The sequence below is a fragment of the Sesamum indicum genome, linkage group LG5 (genome assembly GCF_000512975.1).
Source record: "Sesamum indicum cultivar Zhongzhi No. 13 linkage group LG5, S_indicum_v1.0, whole genome shotgun sequence".
NCBI lineage: Eukaryota > Viridiplantae > Streptophyta > Magnoliopsida > Lamiales > Pedaliaceae > Sesamum > Sesamum indicum.
In genome coordinates, this window is record NC_026149.1 from 12700210 (window position 1) to 12717405 (window position 17196).

Genomic DNA, 17196 nt, shown 5'->3' on the forward strand with positions numbered 1-17196 from the left:
GGAACCGAGGGAGGTGGGATCGAAGATAAATCTTGAGCACTAGCAACTGCCTTGCCCTTCCCTTTCGGATCCGAGGAACTTGCGATCTCACCCCCCTTCCTTGATTTGTTCTGGGCCGCGATCCTCCGCATAGCTGTGCGCGTGCTCATGATGATACTGTCTGCGAGCAGGGAAAAGTTTAGGGTACGCGAACACTACAGCGATGAAAGCAAGTGAGACCGAAAGAAGAAAATCACCTAAATACTCTTCGATGTGAAGGGACGCTGGAGAGAGCCCAGATAATTGCAAAACTTTCTCATTGAGAAGCTTCTTGGGATCATACTTATAAAATGTCAGACTCCTTATTTGGTCACCCTCCAGCCCCCCACCACAGATTTTTGGAAGGGGTTTATACTTAGTCCACTCGTTCTTGAAAGGCCAGACACCACTAGGAGATCGAATGAAAATGTAGCGATCTAACCAAGCTCCTACATTCGACTTCAGGGCGCTCAGATACCCGCAATCTGGTTTGGCCGAAAGATAGAAAAAACCTCGACTACCAGATCGCTTCGAGGTGGTGAAGGAATATAAACTCCAAAAATTATCGAAACTGGGGTCTAAACCTACATATCGCATCATTACGACGAAAAGGATTATATGGGTAATGGAATTCGGGGAAAGCTGCATAGGGCATAACCCCAACTTATTCAAAATCGCGGCCACCGGGGGAGCCAGAGGAAATCTCAACCCAGCATCGAGGTGTTTGATAGAAAAAGCAGTAAACCCCTCGGGAGGACGATGCATACGATCGAAGGTGGCAGGGATGAGAACGTCAAAATCGGAGGGGATGTGGTACTTTTCCCTAATCTTATTTACAGGAACCCTAACTTTACTGACCACAGCCTCCCAAGGGTTTTTGGCGAGCCGATCCTGGAACTTGGCGAGGACCGAAGGCCCAGCCTGTTCATCCTTAAGTTTGGTGACCGGAAACTTCTTATTCCTCTTGGGAGAGGTAGAATACGACCCATGCGAAGACCTAGAGACAGACCTAGACCCGGACCCTAAGGACGAACCAGAACCAGACTCGGGAGAGGACCCAGAAGCAGATTCAGAATGAGATGAAGATGACCCTGAACTAGATCGTGGCTTAGGGCCAGATCGCGACTCAGAATTCGAGCTAGAGCTGGAAGGCATCGTACCTTAAAGCAGGATGACTCTGGAAGCCGCAGATCGAATACGAACTCGTGGTTGAGAGTCTTGGTCGCTGGAAGTCTTTGCGTGAGGTGGGCCGAGAAGTCAAATGAGGGGGTATTTATAGGAGATCCACTCTGGAACAACGCGCCCGGACGAACCGAGGGGATCTTGCCACGTGTACGCAATCAACGGACGCGACGGTTCGACTTCCTCAAAGGCAACGAACTTGCACTTTGAAAAAGTGGGGGAGTAATGATGGGTATATGTATAATCCCCCTGCAAAAAGACTGAAAAGCCCTTCATTAAGGGTAGGATGGTCATTTCCGCGACCGGATCTGCGTACCTCGCAGCGGGCGGGTCGCAGAGGACCCGACCCGGGTCGTAGGAACCGATAGAAGACCCGGACAATGACGACCATTCGATCAGAATGGGAATCAACCAGATGAGGCCACGTGGCCCAGTACTTGCCGTACAACTGTATACTATAAATAGACCCCGATACGCCGTAAATGAGGTAACTGATATACATTAATTGTGATCGAACTTTGAGATAGAATACATTTCTCTCGATCAACCTAACTTGAGCGTCGGAGGGTCATTGTCGGGGACATACCCGACGAGCTCACGGTTCGTGTTTTATTCTCAGGGGATCCAAAACCTGTTTCGGAAGAGTTAGTCGATCAGCGGTGAGATCGTCTCAGGAGATCGCATAATTCGACCCGGATCAGTATTTATCTAAAATTTTATCTTCAAAATTATAATGAAAATTTTTAATTGACAAGATAAAAATTTATTTTGTTGGAAATATCATATATTAAATATTTTTTTTGTACTTATCTTAAATTTTATTTTGTTCTTTTATGGCCACTAATAATATTGCTATATTTGCGATTTAATTGAACTTAGCCATCTTATTTCTTTTTCATTTCATGATAATGTACTTCTTTTTTTATTTAAATTGTTGAAATGATATGTGTAGAAAAATATATTTTTTAATAATAATCAAGATAGATTAAAAAATTAAAACTATTATATTTTCCCTTAAAAATGATAAAAAGAATTATTTTACAAAATCGATCCTTATATTAAGTGATATATTATAAAAAAGATTTATTTAATTAAAAAAAAGAAAAAGATTATTTAATTATGCATAGCATGGATTTAACGCTAGTGTATTAATGCTTGAAGACGTATAAGTATAAATTAATTATAAAAAAAAATTATTTAATTTATAATAAATTAATTAAAAATAAATATAATTTTTTTATTAATATTAATAAATTTGATAATTTTTAACTAATAAATAAATTTATTTATTAAATAAAAACAAATCTCAAAAATAGAATTATATTAGAATTTTGTCTTCACATTCACACCACCGACGCGCAATCACTACTTTAATGATAATAGAAAAAAAAAATAATAAAAAAATGGTAAGACGAGGGTGAGGTTGACACCAGTAGTCCAGAGGTACGGATGATGAGAGAGAGGGGGAGGGCTAATACGTACGCGTCTTCACGCAATTACTTTACAGCCGCCCTCCTTTTGTTATTATACCAAATTTTAATTCCCATCTCAAATTTCAATTAATTACATATTTACATTTTTTTTATATAATTATACTTAAACATCTTGTGATTTAATTATTATATCTAATACCTTTAAAATTTATTTATATCTAATAAATAAGTCTCTCAATTAGTTAAAATTTATTGAATTTGCTGATTTATGTGGTTGTAATTTTAATTAATGGATGAGATAAAAACTCTACCCTCCTCAAGATCAATGAATAGTAATTTTTATTAAATTTTTTTGGTTAATATTAATAAATTTAGTAAATTTTAACTATCGAAGGGATTAATTGTTAGGGGAAAGCGAACCTCAAAAATATTAATTAATTGAATATTTTAATTATTAAAAGGTGTAATTATATATATAAATTTAATAAAAAAAGTTAATATAATAATTAAAGAAATATACGGGGTTATATTACTTATCTTTATAAATATTATTTTAACACCCGTTCTATATTTTGATAATTATAGAAACATCTTAATGGCATCTTTGTTTTTGAAAAATTATTTTAAAGGTTAACCTAGTCAATATGGGTTTTAAAACTATTAGGGGTGGTTTTTATAATTTTTCAAAAGATAAAGATAAATTGTGTAAAAAAAGAATAGGTGAGAAGTGTAAATATATTATTATTATTGAAAGTTAATAAGTAATAATCTTATCTAATAACAACCAACAAAATTAGTTATAAAAATGTTATTCAAATAGAAGCTGCCTTCCCTCCTCATCATTTTGTCTTTAAATCAAATTTGATATAAACAGGAGAGAGGATTTATAAATAAACATTCTTTTACTTATATTACAAATAGCCCTATATTTTGTGATGAAATTACAATTTCCCCCATAAACGTAAGTTTAAAGTTCAAAACCACATCATCAAATGTAAATCTCTGCATGTAATCATTACTTTCCAGACACTACCTTGTGTTTTCCAGTATACACATATTTCACACCCCACACCAACTCCACCTCTGGATTTACAACACACCTTACCTTATCTCTCTCTCTCTCTCCAAGAAATTCTCTTCTCACTCATTTCTGTAGATTTCCCACTCTCTACTTCTCTACATGGCAGATATAGCAAAGTATGCACCCATCAATGGCGGCACTTTGATCTCAGACTTCAAAGCCCACTTCTCCATCTTCAGAACCAAGAGGACCGTCGCTCTTGCTTATGCCTTCGTCTTTGTCTTCATCGCCATCACCATTTTTCTTGCCTTCTCCCCCTCTTCTAACTCTTCTTCTCCCTGGTTTACCAACATATTCAGCACCACCACTGCAACCACTTCTCCCATAGATGACTCTTACAGATCTCATTTTTCTTCTATTTTCTCTTATTTTTTCCCCAACTCATCATCCTCCACTTCACAATCCCACAATTCCTCCACCACCGACACTTCTCGATCTCAAAACATTGATTTTTTCCCACCCAATTTGAGTAAACCCCCTTCTGTTCTTGAAAATCAGACTAATACTCATAAAGTTGAAGCCTTGAACCCCCTTGTAAACCAAACTGCGAGCAACAACACCAACCCCTCTCCTGAGTTGAGCAAAGGATCCCCTGACGTCAGTAACCAGACTCAAAACAAGCAGTTGGATCCTAAAGGTGAAGTCTTGCAGCAAAATCAGACTCAGACTGAAGAGTTTCAGGGTAGAGTTCAAGTGTTGAAGGCAAATCAGAGCACAAATGCGGCCACGAACTCTCCAGAAACTACGAATACGACTGTGGCTTCATCACCAAAGTCTGCCTCCGAGATGAAAAATGTTACTGCAAATGGAGACAAGGGAATAGCAGAGAATGGTGCAGTTAAGAATTTAACTTCTTCTCTGATGAAGAAACAGAACAATGGCACTGATACTGCCAAGGCGAAACAAGGGATTGATGACCTGATAAAGTCCCTGATGAACTGTAATCTGTTTGATGGGAATTGGGTGAGAGATCATTCTTACCCACTGTATAAACCCGGTTCTTGTTCTCTGATAGATGAGCAATTCAACTGTTTCCTCAATGGTAGGCCTGATAATGGCTACTACAAACTTAAATGGAAGCCAAAGGGTTGCACTTTACCAAGGTATGTTGCAGAATGTTTGTCTCCTTCGTCTCAATTATTGAAAAAGCACTCTGGATTCCGTGATTAATAATTCTTTTTTGAAAAATAGAAAGTGGGTTCTTTAATGCTGAATCCATATGCGTAGGCATTGATTGAGATGGCAATTTAACTGATCCAGCAGTTTGATAATCACTGGCAAATGTTTGAACGATCTTATATATGTTCATTTCGAGTGATTTTACTCTTTGTTTATGCAAGTGGATGATGACTGCCCAAATCTCATTTAGTTATTTCCAAGGAGATCAGTTTTTTATTTCATGCAATCCGGTTGCTAATACTTGATATTATATCCAATCCTGTGAGATATTATCAGTTTATTATTAGGCCATACGCCATATAATTAGTTATTCGTCTTGGATATTCAGGTTGGATGGAAGTCATATGTTGGAATTGTTGAGAGGAAAAAGACTGGTTTTCGTGGGGGATTCACTGAACAGGAATATGTGGGAATCCCTTATTTGCATCCTCAGGAACTCTGTGAAAGATCAGAAGAAGGTGTATGAAGAATTTGGGAGGCACCATTTTCGGACAGAAGCTTCTTATTCCTTTATATTTGAAGTAAGTCATTGAGTTAGTCCTAGTTCGTCATCATGTAATTTTATTGTTGTATTTATCTTGATGACTTCTTTTGGTCTTTACAGGACTACAAGTGCACAGTGGAGTTCTTTGTATCTCCTTTCCTGGTTCAAGAATGGGAACTTGCCGACAGAAATGGAACAAAGAAGGAAACACTTCGGCTAGATCTAGTCAGTCGGTCTGCTGATAAATATAAAAATGCAGACATCATTGTGTTCAACACTGGACATTGGTGGACTCATGAAAAGACTTCCAAAGGGTAAAAATCATGGCTTTAAATATATGGGATGAATGCGATGATCGTATTGCTGAGGGATACTTACTAACTGTATGTAATTGTCTGACTTTTTCAGGAAGGACTATTATCAAGAAGGCAGCCATGTCTATGGTGAGTTGAATGTCCTCGAGGCATTTCGGAAAGCTATTACAACATGGGGAAGATGGGTCGACGCCAATATCAATCAAACGAAAACACTTGTGTTCTTCAGAGGCTATTCAGCATCTCATTTCAGGTAATCTTACGTAATGAGGAATGACTAAATAATGTTTCTTTGTGGCTTGAGTGTTGAATACTTCTCTTCGTAGATTTGGTATCTTCATCATTATGAAACATCATGAAACCGAAAAATTTATAGCATGGAGCGTTAAGATAAAGATCAAAACATTGAATGAAATTGCTTCATTTATCAATTGCTTTTGACGGCAGCGGCGGGCAGTGGAATTCTGGTGGGCAGTGCGACCATGAAACGGAGCCAATAAAGAACGAAACATATCTCTCACAATATCCCCCCAAGATGACTGTCGTGGAGAAAGTCCTGAAAGGAATCAAGACCCCGGTAACTTATCTCAACATCACAAGGATGACAGATTATCGCAAGGACGGCCATCCATCAATGTATAGGAAGCAACATATGTCCGATGAAGAAAGGAGATCGCCCTTAAGTTTCCAAGACTGCAGCCATTGGTGCCTCCCGGGGGTACCCGATGCATGGAACGAAATCCTCTATGCAGAACTCTTGGTAAAACTAAACCAGAAGCAACAATCACAGAAGAGACCATAGGTAAGTGTTGGACCATATGTGGCTGCTTTGGCAGGTTCACGGTCCCGTGACCACCGAGGGCCGCCCATTTCCCATATTTCGAAAGGCGCCCCGTGAGACATGGGGAGATGGAAAGCATTGAACAGTGAGCTAGCTGAAACTTCTTCAATGTGCATTAATTTATTTTTTCTTTCATTTTTCAGTCTGATCGAATATAGACAGATACAACCAACCTGGAGAAGATCCAAGAATTAGTACCTTTTTTGAATAATGGTAGTATACATAAATTATGACAGGAGGGAGAGAGAGAGAGAGAGAGAGAGAGAGAGAGAGAGAGAGAGAGAGAGAGATTATTGAAGTTAATAGATGTGGAGAAAGAGATTTGTACTGAAATGAAAGAGATGAATGTTATTTTTATTACTTGGTACAAGAGTTTGGTGCTCGAAAAATGTAAAAATGTTAATTATGTTGTTTGGTGTTGTCGATAATAAACTAATGCATGTCTGTATTCTTTGCCTTATATTAATACTATATGATTACCTCAAATGTTGTGGATCTGCTTTCTTTACACCTAAGCTTCTCTTGCATTTAATTAATTTAGTATTAGTAATAGTTTGTACTGAAAAAGCATCTGGTAATTGTTGTTTAGTATATTGTTTGACGCTTTTAGTCTCATTTGCCTCCTCCTCACATGGGATGTTTTTGACTATTGGGTGCGCTGATCTGCAATATTTAAGTGCACTAATAATGCTCTTCAGGTTGTCCAAATTGTCGGTGTTGTCCCACTGTAAGTTTTAATTTAAATCGAATTTGGTCCGATTTTAACAAATTAGATGGTAAGTGCATGTATTATAGTTTCCTTCTCTTTTGCCAGGTTGAATAAAAATAAAATGAATAATTGATCACAATTAATAAAATAAATAAATTTTGAATATATATAAATAAATAAATATAGTTATGCATATTTGGGCACCAATGTTTTGCAACTATGGTAGTTTTCGTGAGCAGGAAAATATTATAATTAGTTAATTAAGATGTTTTAGAGTAAAAAGGAATGTAAAAGGCAGCAAGAGAATGAGCAACTTTGTTCTTCCACCTCCTCAGGATAATCAACCTCTCATGCTCTTTGCTGCATCCCCAACCTCAACACTCAACACACATCCCACTTTTTTTTTTTTTTTAGTCAGAACACCCGAAGGTGGGGATGCTTATCGAAGTCCCCATCCCATCTTCATTAAAAATAAAGCACAGTCAGAATTACAACATAAACGCAACAAAAGATAAATGGAGGAGTACTACTCCTTTACATTGTGATACGACATCAAGTTTTTTGTTTCTTCCATTTTTTCTTGATTCTATCTGTCTTAATTCTTGGACCGCACGAGCCACTCCTCTGTTTCATAACTCGGGTTTTCAACACACATCCCACTTACTTAATAAGATGTTCATCATTTCATTTAGTGCATATAAAACATGCATTTCATTGAGTAATGTTGACAAAAAGCATTCAAGGGAATGATGACTTCCATTTTCTTTAGCATGATGACAATTTTTTTTTTGCTAAAAATAGGTCTCAAATACCCTTCTCTTTTTATTTTAAATTCAATGATTAAATTCAATTCAAATTCAAGTTGAGTTAGGCCTTCATATACTCAACCCAATATATCCAAATCTTACTGACTCACCGCACAATTAATAGACAATAAGGGTAACATACCATTCAACCCAGTCTTACTAACCTATTGACAAGACAATTCCCAGTTACAAGATCCTACCCATACAACACAACTGTCACGCCTGTCATACTCTATACATCCTAGAGTACATCGCCCTAAAGGGTACTAGTAAGCACATTGTTGCCGGGTGGATTAGTTGATGGAAGGTACATAAGTTAGTAACCTCTATATTCTCGATTGACCTGATAGAATTCTTTTCGTTGGCAAATCTCTTAGAGGATAACTCCGACCTAGATTAGCATCACCTCACCGACTCCTGAATCTCTCAAAACTTGCTCATAAATAGGAATTTTGGTAAGTCAACAAGGTAACTAAGCTCACTCACACATCAAGACTACTATTTTCTCTCATTTTTCTGCACTCTATACATCAATTTCAGCATTCTTTTCTATACTTTAGCACTCCATATTTGGAATAGATAATTTATCTTATCCAATCTCACATACTTGCTTGGGTTTCTTGTAATATTTTTTGAATTTCTTACTGACTTAAGTATCAAAAAGGTTAACCCCTATTTTATAGGGTAGTCTTTTAATAACTTCAAAATTATCAAGAAAATTGTTTTAATTCTTATGGTGTTGTTGGACTCTGATATGCATCACTTTTATTTTTTTTATTAATATTTATGCTAATCATTATTAACTATATATAGTAGCACAATAAGAAGTAGTAGTTAATCTACTCCCAATAATTTTTTTAAAAGAAACAATTAACTATAGTAGTACCTGTATATAGAAAAGGAATAGACTAAAAAATTCAAATAATTTGAAGCCATAAATATTAGTTTAAATACTTAAAAATAAGGGATAATTACACTCCCCTCCTTGGTGGTTTGATAAAATTATATGTAAAGCCACTGTAATTTGAAAAATTACATTTAATATTTTAAAGTTTGCTTACGTCTAACAATCAGATCCCTCAATTAGTCAAAATTCACTAAATTTATTGATATTAATAAAAATAAATAAATAAAAATTGATATACATGACTTATTATCGACTTATAAAGGTAAAATAAATCTTTTATGACTAAACTATCCTTATAATGATGAATGTATAGGTCCTCACATATATTAATGAAAATGTATAAGGGTAATTTAGTTATAAAAAATTATTTAATCAGCATTAAATTAGTAGTAAGTTAATCGGGGGTAAATATAAACTTTTATTCAATTTTTTTGTTAAAATTATCAAGTTTAGTGAATTTTGACTAACGAATGAGCTTATTTATTGGATAAAAGTAAATTTTAAAGCTAAATGTAATTTTCCAAATCAGATGAGATCTACATATAATTATACTAAATTTTAGGAAAAGGGAGTGTAATTATCTCTTAAAATAATTGAATCATGAAAAGTCCATGGCCGGCTGGGAGAGTTTTCCAGGGAAACATACTTTGAGCGAAGTAAGAGGCTGGACCCTGACCCATATAGTCAGCAGCAACAATTCTACCTCACAAATTTGGCCCACTAATAATAGGTGGGGCATTTAGTCACATCCATTTTCACATTTCTTGGGCTTTGAAACAATGAATGCAATTCAATTGGATCCGGCACATATGAAGTCGAATATACAGAACAACCTAGGAACGATGATTTTCAAATTTTTAACAGGCTTCGTCTGACTCTGAAGTTGGTTATCTTGTTCTGCTTCTTGGTAAAAGCATCCAATACAAACATACAATTATTTGTTAGAAACATACATAAAGAAAAGGAATTTGCAAAGGTTATTTACAGGCTAGGTAGGAGTAGGAGTAGGAGGAGCAGCTGCTAAACCAATCTCGGTTGCTTCATTACAAATTTGATATCCCACATTAAGATTCAACCACATTCAATTACAAGGAACGGAAAAACAATATCTTAAACTACAAACTCTAGTGAACAAAACTTGAAACATGTTCTTAGATACTACTAACTGTAGGAAAAAGTTCCACTCTTGCTGGAAGAATGCAACTGAATGAGTACTTAACTGTGCTCGACTCCTACGGGTATCGATGTTTTTTGGTGTTGTGAACTCTTGATTATCAGTTTAGTCTCCTCCTCCTAGGAGCACGCGAGTCTCCGCTGTCGACGTCTGAAATTCTTGACGCGTCGTTTCTTCTTCTGGAAGATGAAGTAGAAAGGGAAACTGTGGAGTCGATTTCAACAGCGTTATCCACTGTCTGGCTCTCTGAATGTATAACAGCGGCGATGCTGGACACAGAGTCCCTGTCATCAACCGGTGGAGGCAGTTCCTGATTTCTTTCTACCGGATTGCTGTGGAAGTACGATTCCACCAACCTCTCGGCGGCTAGACTCTCAGCAGAGTTTATTGCAGAAGTTAGGTTAGACAATGTGGCCGCCCGATGAGAATTCGATCTGCGAAGCAACAGTGATGAAAGCCGGCGGGTATCTCTGGCCTCGTAGTTTGGAGGGCTGCTCTCTGTTAAGTCGATCACATCATCGGACGGTACAACAGGAGTCCGTTCCCTACGCATCCCTCTAGAAGTCAGAATTCGGTTGAGCAGTGGGGTGTTTCTCTCTGGTGATTCCCGAGGGCCATCGGAATTTCGAGATTGTATTTGGGCCAACTCCCGACTCAAATCAAATGTACTTCCAAGGCGCCTAATCATTTCCTCCATCGGAATAGTGAATGCAGTCCTCTGAATAGTTTGCCTCCAGCTCTCAATCCGACGCGCTTGGGGCCTAAGAGGGATCTTTAGGCTAGAATCCAAATCTGGATCCCTTGTATTATTACCACGACCATAAATTGGGGTGACATTTTTTGTCGTTACCTCACCCTTGCAAACAGGACATTCCTTGGCATCCGAATGATGATGTAACCACTTATAAAGACAGGGCCAGCAGAATAAGTGACCGCAGCAAGTGACGACTGGATCCTTGGCCAAATCTAAGCATATATTGCAATCAAAGAAACTCCCTTCATCACCGTTATTTTTTCCACCATCTTTCTTCTTACCCAGGGTTTCGTCTTCCACATGACCAGTGCCGTTCTCACAGATTTTAGCCGCCTCGTTTGGTCTTTCCTCAGACGCAACACTGCCCTCACCAGTCTGTGGGTCGTTCCCACCAATTAATTCCAGTGCAAGGTTCCGAGTTTCTGGGGGAATTGGAAGCTGCCTCCACAGAGAACGCCACCTTTGATTCCTGTGCCTGACTACTTCCCGAACCCTATGAACTGGACTATCTAACCAATCCTCCAAGTTCATAGCAACATTAGGATAAGATCCTGATGCAGGCTCACTATCAGCACTTGAATTATCCACAGGTCCTAAATTGAGATCAAGGTTCATTGTACTAGTGTTCTCTTCCGCCATTGAAACTTCACCTGTCCCAAACTTTCCTTACAGATAAACCCCAATCTTCATATACCAAATACTTGACAAATCCCAACTTGCACCTCTACTAAATAAAATTGGTCTGCAACCCTAGTTGCGCTCACAAGAAACACAATTTGCTACTGTTATATTAACCCAATCTTTCAACTCGTTATTGAAACAAAACTGAAAGAACGCCAAGAGAAACTCTAATTGCTAAAGAATTAAAACCAAATTCAATTGTCAAAGGAAATCAAAACCCAGAATTGATTCTGGTCAACAGATAAGAGGAAAAAACCCTAACTTTTTCAGGTGAGTCAACCAAATCAAAAACCCACAAATTCAACTCCGGAAAGGGGCAAAAAGAAACAAGAGGGCAGCTGAAGTTAAAACCAAAGCATAAAATCTTTTCAATAATAAACACGAAAGACGTATAAATCAACACTCTCCGCCCACAAACAATACCGAATAGATGAAGGGCTCCACATCCTCGCTGAGAGAAAAGCTGCAAGATTCAAACTTTATGCGGCAAAGAAACAGTAAGCTAAGAAAGATTGAGATAGAGGGAGTGACCTCAGAGAAAAAGATTGAATTTTCGACGAGTTGACAAAGAGAATGATTGAGGCTTTAGGTCATGAACATGAGTGGGAAATGGTGGGGTGAGATTCTTGGAATGGGATTTTCCATTAATTAAATTACCCCACTTCTTTCAGTGAAGCCTGAGAGAATAGGGATCTGAGGTTTGTGGTTTTTGGGGGTTTGGGAGGGATGAGATAATTGTGTGAATTGGGTTCAACTCTGCACGAAGCTGGGAAGAGAGAGAGAGGGAAATATTCTCTGCAAGTAGTAATTCTGGTGCAGCTGGACACCAGTGCTGGTGGGCCAGCATTACCGCCATGTAAGCATGCTAGTAAGATATGGGCCCACCTATGCCATTTCACCAGATAGTCTGGACCAATATTAGCCCAATACAAAAATGTCTGATTTTGGGTTCATCAACCCAAGTCCATTCAATAAATTTTATACTTATTTTGGGCTGGGCTGAAAATGAGGAAACCCACAAATTAATACTCACCACAGGATAGGAATTAGAGAAAATTGTCTGCAAGCCTAAATTTTGACCAAGTCCTAGTCTCCTACATAATACAGCTCAAACTTCCAACCCAAACGTGTAGAATATTCTTCAATATATGATACGATTTCAGGGTGAAAAATTCTAATTTAATTGGATTTAAATTAATTATATGACAGATATAATATATTTACAGTGTGATTCATGAAAAATTTAATGGATCATATATAACGAGTGTATGTTTGATTGGTTTGATTCGATAAAACTTTTGTAAACTAAGGTTGAAGCTCAATGTAGTTAATTATGGGCATGATCATACTTCATCATTTCATTTTTATCAAATATAAAATTGGACCAAAGTACAAAAAGATTACAATTATTAATTTCCAAGCTTTTGAAAACTCAAAAAATAATAAATGTATGTATATAGCTAGCTTCCATTGACCCTCCTACAATTTGCTCTGATCTCCCCATTTGAACCCGTCAACGGAGTAATGTTTCCCATTTTGATCATCGACTGCACGAAGCTCTCAAAAAATGCACTCTGATTACTGCTGAACAGGTTCACGATCGGTATCGTCGGTGCTCCCGAACTGGAAAACAGTTCTTGATCCGACTGAAGAAGCCCTTCATTGCTCTGCAGATTTGAGTAGTAGTTGTTGTCAAACGTGTCAGGCGTCCTCAGATCGAGATTCGCCACCACGAATCCGCTCCCGTTCTGCGGGCAAATCTGGCGGAGCGTAGCTAAATATGTTGTGTTCAGAGTCGGGTCAGGGCCGCCGCTGCCGCTGAAGTTGTACAACCTGTTGATGAATAGTCTGCATTGTGCACGTCCAAATGTGTGTGCACCTGTTGAGAAAAATGTAACAGAATTTACCCAAAAAATATAACACAAGTGTGATGATATAAACAAGTGTCCAACATTGATTGCAAAAAAGGTGTTTGAGTGGTTTATAGACCTTCTTCTGAGCGAGATGAATTTTCAGGACAAGCCCGTAATAAGATCATGAAGGAGAAAATTGGAAAGAGAAGGAATGTATACCTGACAATGCAACCAGATCAGTAACATTGAGACCTACAGCAGAAAACTTGGCAGTAAGATTGGTTAAGGGCTCGAAGGGTGCAGGAATGGAAGTATTAGCTCCTGCCTGGTTTGCAGTGCGACTATCTCTTCTTCCTAACAATACATTCCATGACGGCCCTCCTGCCTGCAATTACATGCCAAATCAATTAATCTTGTGACGCATTTTTTGTGTAAAACGTCTATGTTATTTACTTGTTATAATACTCCACGAAAATGAGTTGATCATCTAATATAGTACGAATTTCAACTTATAGAAAAATAAATAAATTCATATGCCAGATTTTAGATAAAAGATATCGTGGATATGTATACATATATATATATATATGCAAAGATGTATTAGATATATTACATATTGAATATTTTTATTCTCTAATGATTAATTTATATAAACTTTTAGGTGAAGTGATGAATTTTCAAGAAATGGAAACTCTAAATAAAGAAATTTGGTTAAGTAATTAGGTACCCACCAAAGAAACAGCGGATTGAGCAGCAAGTGCCAAAATGTCGGCACATGACACAACACCGGGGCACGAATTCTCGACAGCAGTCTTGATGTTGTCCACAACATCAAACCCCCTGGTCGAATTCGTGTTTGGAGCTGCATCCTTCTCACTTTGTATACTTCCATTGTTGTCATCTAACAAAATCGATCCATCACACCCCTGTAATTAACAAATAACAATAATTAGATTTAAAGAAAAAAAAATATGAAATTTTGATTTCTCATCCATTAATGCATGTTCAAGAAATTAACCATCAATGATTGTCGAGACCTGAACGAAGCAATCGTGGAAATGGAGGCGAATGAGGCTTGCGCCAATCCGTGGATCGGACTGTAAAGCCTGCTGGATTACAGTAGTAACAATGTTGGAGACGTTCGGGCACGTAGAAGAGTAAAACGTTGAATTCAATTGAGCTTGAGATGGACGAGGAAGCAAAAGAAAGGAGGTGATTGTGAAAATTAGCAAGAACGAGTAAGGAAAACAAAGCATCTTGCTTTATGTTTATGTTATTGATTAGGGACTGTGAATAATTTGCATATATATAGTGAAAAAAAGGAAAGGAACCCGCGTTTCTTGCATGGTTGAATATGCAAGCAAGCTAGCTAGCTGCTGCAGGCATCATTTGATGATCAGACAAGACAGGATTTAATTAAGATTATTTGTTACTTTAGTCAATGAAGGAAATTGAAAATCATGTCGGATGGTACTGTTGTTTTCATGGAAAATATTATCAAATAGCATGTAAAATTGTAAATTTAGTCCTATAGAATATGTTTATTTCATATTTGATAACTCGCTTTACAAAATTTTAAAAATGGCCCATGTTATGTATATTTTTGGTTTCTAATTGTGTCTTAACTGACAGTATTGATGATTGTTTGAATTAATGAACTAAAACCTTTTGAATATGAATGTGAATAAATCCGCAATCAGGGCAAAATTATTTGACTTTGGAGAAAAGGGCTCGGAGTGATCAAATGAAACAATTAGTATTGGAAGAATCTTCTTATGTAAATGGACATAATTATTTGATCAAAACAAATTTCAATTCAAACCCTTAACTTCTTTATAATGTAACATCACACTCCCAAATCATAACGCGTTCCGACAATTAAAATTAGTTAATTCTCAAGATTTCTTGTTTATAAAAAAAAAAAATAAAGGAGGATAGACATACATATATATATATATAGAGAGAGAGAGAGAGGGAGAGTAATTATCTTTTAGAAAATGACATGCATGGGTTGGTAAGAGTGGTTGAATGTTGACCATATATAATGCTTGAAAATCAAGCCTCCATTACAACTAAAAAATAATATTAAATCAATAGTATTTATCATCATCAAATAAAATTTATATGAAAATTTAAATTTTCATCACTATTAATTATTTGTTATAATTTTGTCTATGATTAAAATATTTATTATAATTTTTTTTATAGGCTAATATTTTGATCTTACTTATAGAAATAACGATTAATACCCATTACGGAGTAGTGGTTAATTAGTATTTTTTACGATTTTTAATTTTGAACTATGATAATAGATCATAACGAAAATTCATATTTGTTCTACTATGATAAGAAAAGATTAGTTCTCTGACATGGTGGCTTTGTCCAATAGGATTCAGACCCTTGTTTGCCCATACAAGTTACCAAGTGCTTACCCTCTTTAGGCCTCATATATAATAGGATAGGTGGGTGCAATCACCCCATCATATCTTATAGTGGGCCGCTCACACAAAATATAGGCCCTCCCCAATGCTGAGTATCTCCCACTGAAAAATTCAAAGACCCATCCATGCTCTACCAACACACATGCAGGAACAAGAATCAGAAAACACACAAGCTTGTCTGGAGTTGATCGTCCACAACACTCCTGCACGATTTTTGCTGCTCAATTCATCTACAATTTAATAAAATTGATCAATCCCTTGATATTTATTATATAATAATTTGATTTAATCTAACCTAATTTGAGTAAAAAAATTTATTGTCAGGGTGTAAGGTCATATACATATAACAATAATTTTGAGATTGACAAATATTGAAATTTAACTAAGGGTAAATTACAATGGGCTCTCATAAAATTTATCATAATTATAAATATCCTAGCAAATAATCCATTGTGACAGCTTATTGTAGGAGGATAATTGTTAGGATATTTGTAATTTTAGGGGGTATTTATAATTTTTTTTAGAAATAAAAATGTATATATCATTAATACAAACCTTGTACTTTACCCTTTAATTAATTGTGAAAACTATTATATATATGTTTTTTTTCAGTGATTTATACATTTCTGCTCAGCAAATACGTACTTCAGAATTTATCGACCCTTTAATCATACAATATTATTGTTATTATTTCATTTCCATGAATTAGAATGTCTCTTTCTAGCAAATATTCGTAATCGTTAATTTAGGCCGCCCTTGCAGTACTATATTTGTTGCAAAATTTTGAATAAGACAATTGGTTTTGGATGAGATTTAATCAATAAACATATATATATATAGTATATATTTTTAGTTTGAGTTTTAATTACAGGTACTCAAAGAAATACACAATGGATATTGTAGGATGCATGTTTAGAACTTGGATACTGGCCAACTAGGCTTTACGAGTCGGGTATTTTTAATCCACCATGAGATAGGACGCATGACAGTTGAACAAGTGCGAACTATGCCAAAGGCATTCCCCTCTTATACGCCAACCTACAGAGCCTCTTACCACCATGCTGTTACCATGCATTTTCTCCGAATGAGGCATAGACATAATGAGTCCTTTACGCTGCCCCTGGTCAAAGAGAGTTCCTCCTAGTGGCTATCGACGATTTCACAAAATGAGTTGAGGCGGAACCCCTCGCTCGAATCACTAAGGGCGAGGTGATGAAGTTTGTATGGAAAAATATCATTTGTCGCTCTGGGCTCCCTCAAGGGATAATCTCTGACCATGGTCAGAAAATTTCAAGGCCATAATATACAGGAATGGTGCAAGGGTTTGCACATCAAGTAG

The 17196-nt window shown here is 36.7% G+C and overlaps 3 protein-coding genes across 3 annotated transcripts; 1 reads left to right on the forward strand and 2 right to left on the reverse strand.

The window, feature by feature from the left end:
• LOC105162487 (protein trichome birefringence-like) lies at window positions 3643–6980 on the forward strand. The gene is made up of 6 exons (XM_011080516.2): window positions 3643–4817; window positions 5222–5414; window positions 5498–5691; window positions 5786–5944; window positions 6139–6493; window positions 6676–6980. Exons 1-5 carry the CDS (start codon window positions 3814–3816, stop codon window positions 6491–6493), a joined length of 1905 nt encoding a protein of 634 aa, XP_011078818.1. The 5' UTR covers window positions 3643–3813; the 3' UTR covers window positions 6676–6980.
• LOC105162488 lies at window positions 9976–12356 on the reverse strand. The gene has a single exon (XM_011080517.2). The coding sequence runs from the start codon at window positions 11519–11521 to the stop codon at window positions 10229–10231; it is 1293 nt and encodes a 430-aa protein (XP_011078819.1). The 5' UTR covers window positions 11522–12356; the 3' UTR covers window positions 9976–10228.
• Window positions 12890–14706, reverse strand: LOC105162609 (peroxidase 15-like). The gene is made up of 4 exons (XM_011080683.2): window positions 14454–14706; window positions 14148–14342; window positions 13636–13801; window positions 12890–13442 (listed from the first exon to the last, which is right to left on the reverse strand). Exons 1-4 carry the CDS (start codon window positions 14670–14672, stop codon window positions 13024–13026), a joined length of 999 nt encoding a protein of 332 aa, XP_011078985.1. The 5' UTR covers window positions 14673–14706; the 3' UTR covers window positions 12890–13023.

Coding starts and splice junctions, on each gene's coding strand:
- LOC105162487 (XM_011080516.2), top strand. CDS start 3,814: ATGGCAGATATAGCAAAGTATGCACCCATCAATGGCGGCACTTTGATC. Junction 5,415..5,497: donor CTTATTCCTTTATATTTGAA/GTAAGTCATTGA, acceptor TGGTCTTTACAG/GACTACAAGTGCACAGTGGA. Junction 5,945..6,138: donor TATTCAGCATCTCATTTCAG/GTAATCTTACGT, acceptor TTTTGACGGCAG/CGGCGGGCAGTGGAATTCTG.
- LOC105162488 (XM_011080517.2), bottom strand. CDS start 11,521: ATGGCGGAAGAGAACACTAGTACAATGAACCTTGATCTCAATTTAGGA.
- LOC105162609 (XM_011080683.2), bottom strand. CDS start 14,672: ATGCTTTGTTTTCCTTACTCGTTCTTGCTAATTTTCACAATCACCTCC. Junction 14,343..14,453: donor TCCACGATTGCTTCGTTCAG/GTCTCGACAATC, acceptor TGTTAATTACAG/GGGTGTGATGGATCGATTTT. Junction 13,802..14,147: donor CTCAATCCGCTGTTTCTTTG/GTGGGTACCTAA, acceptor ATGTAATTGCAG/GCAGGAGGGCCGTCATGGAA.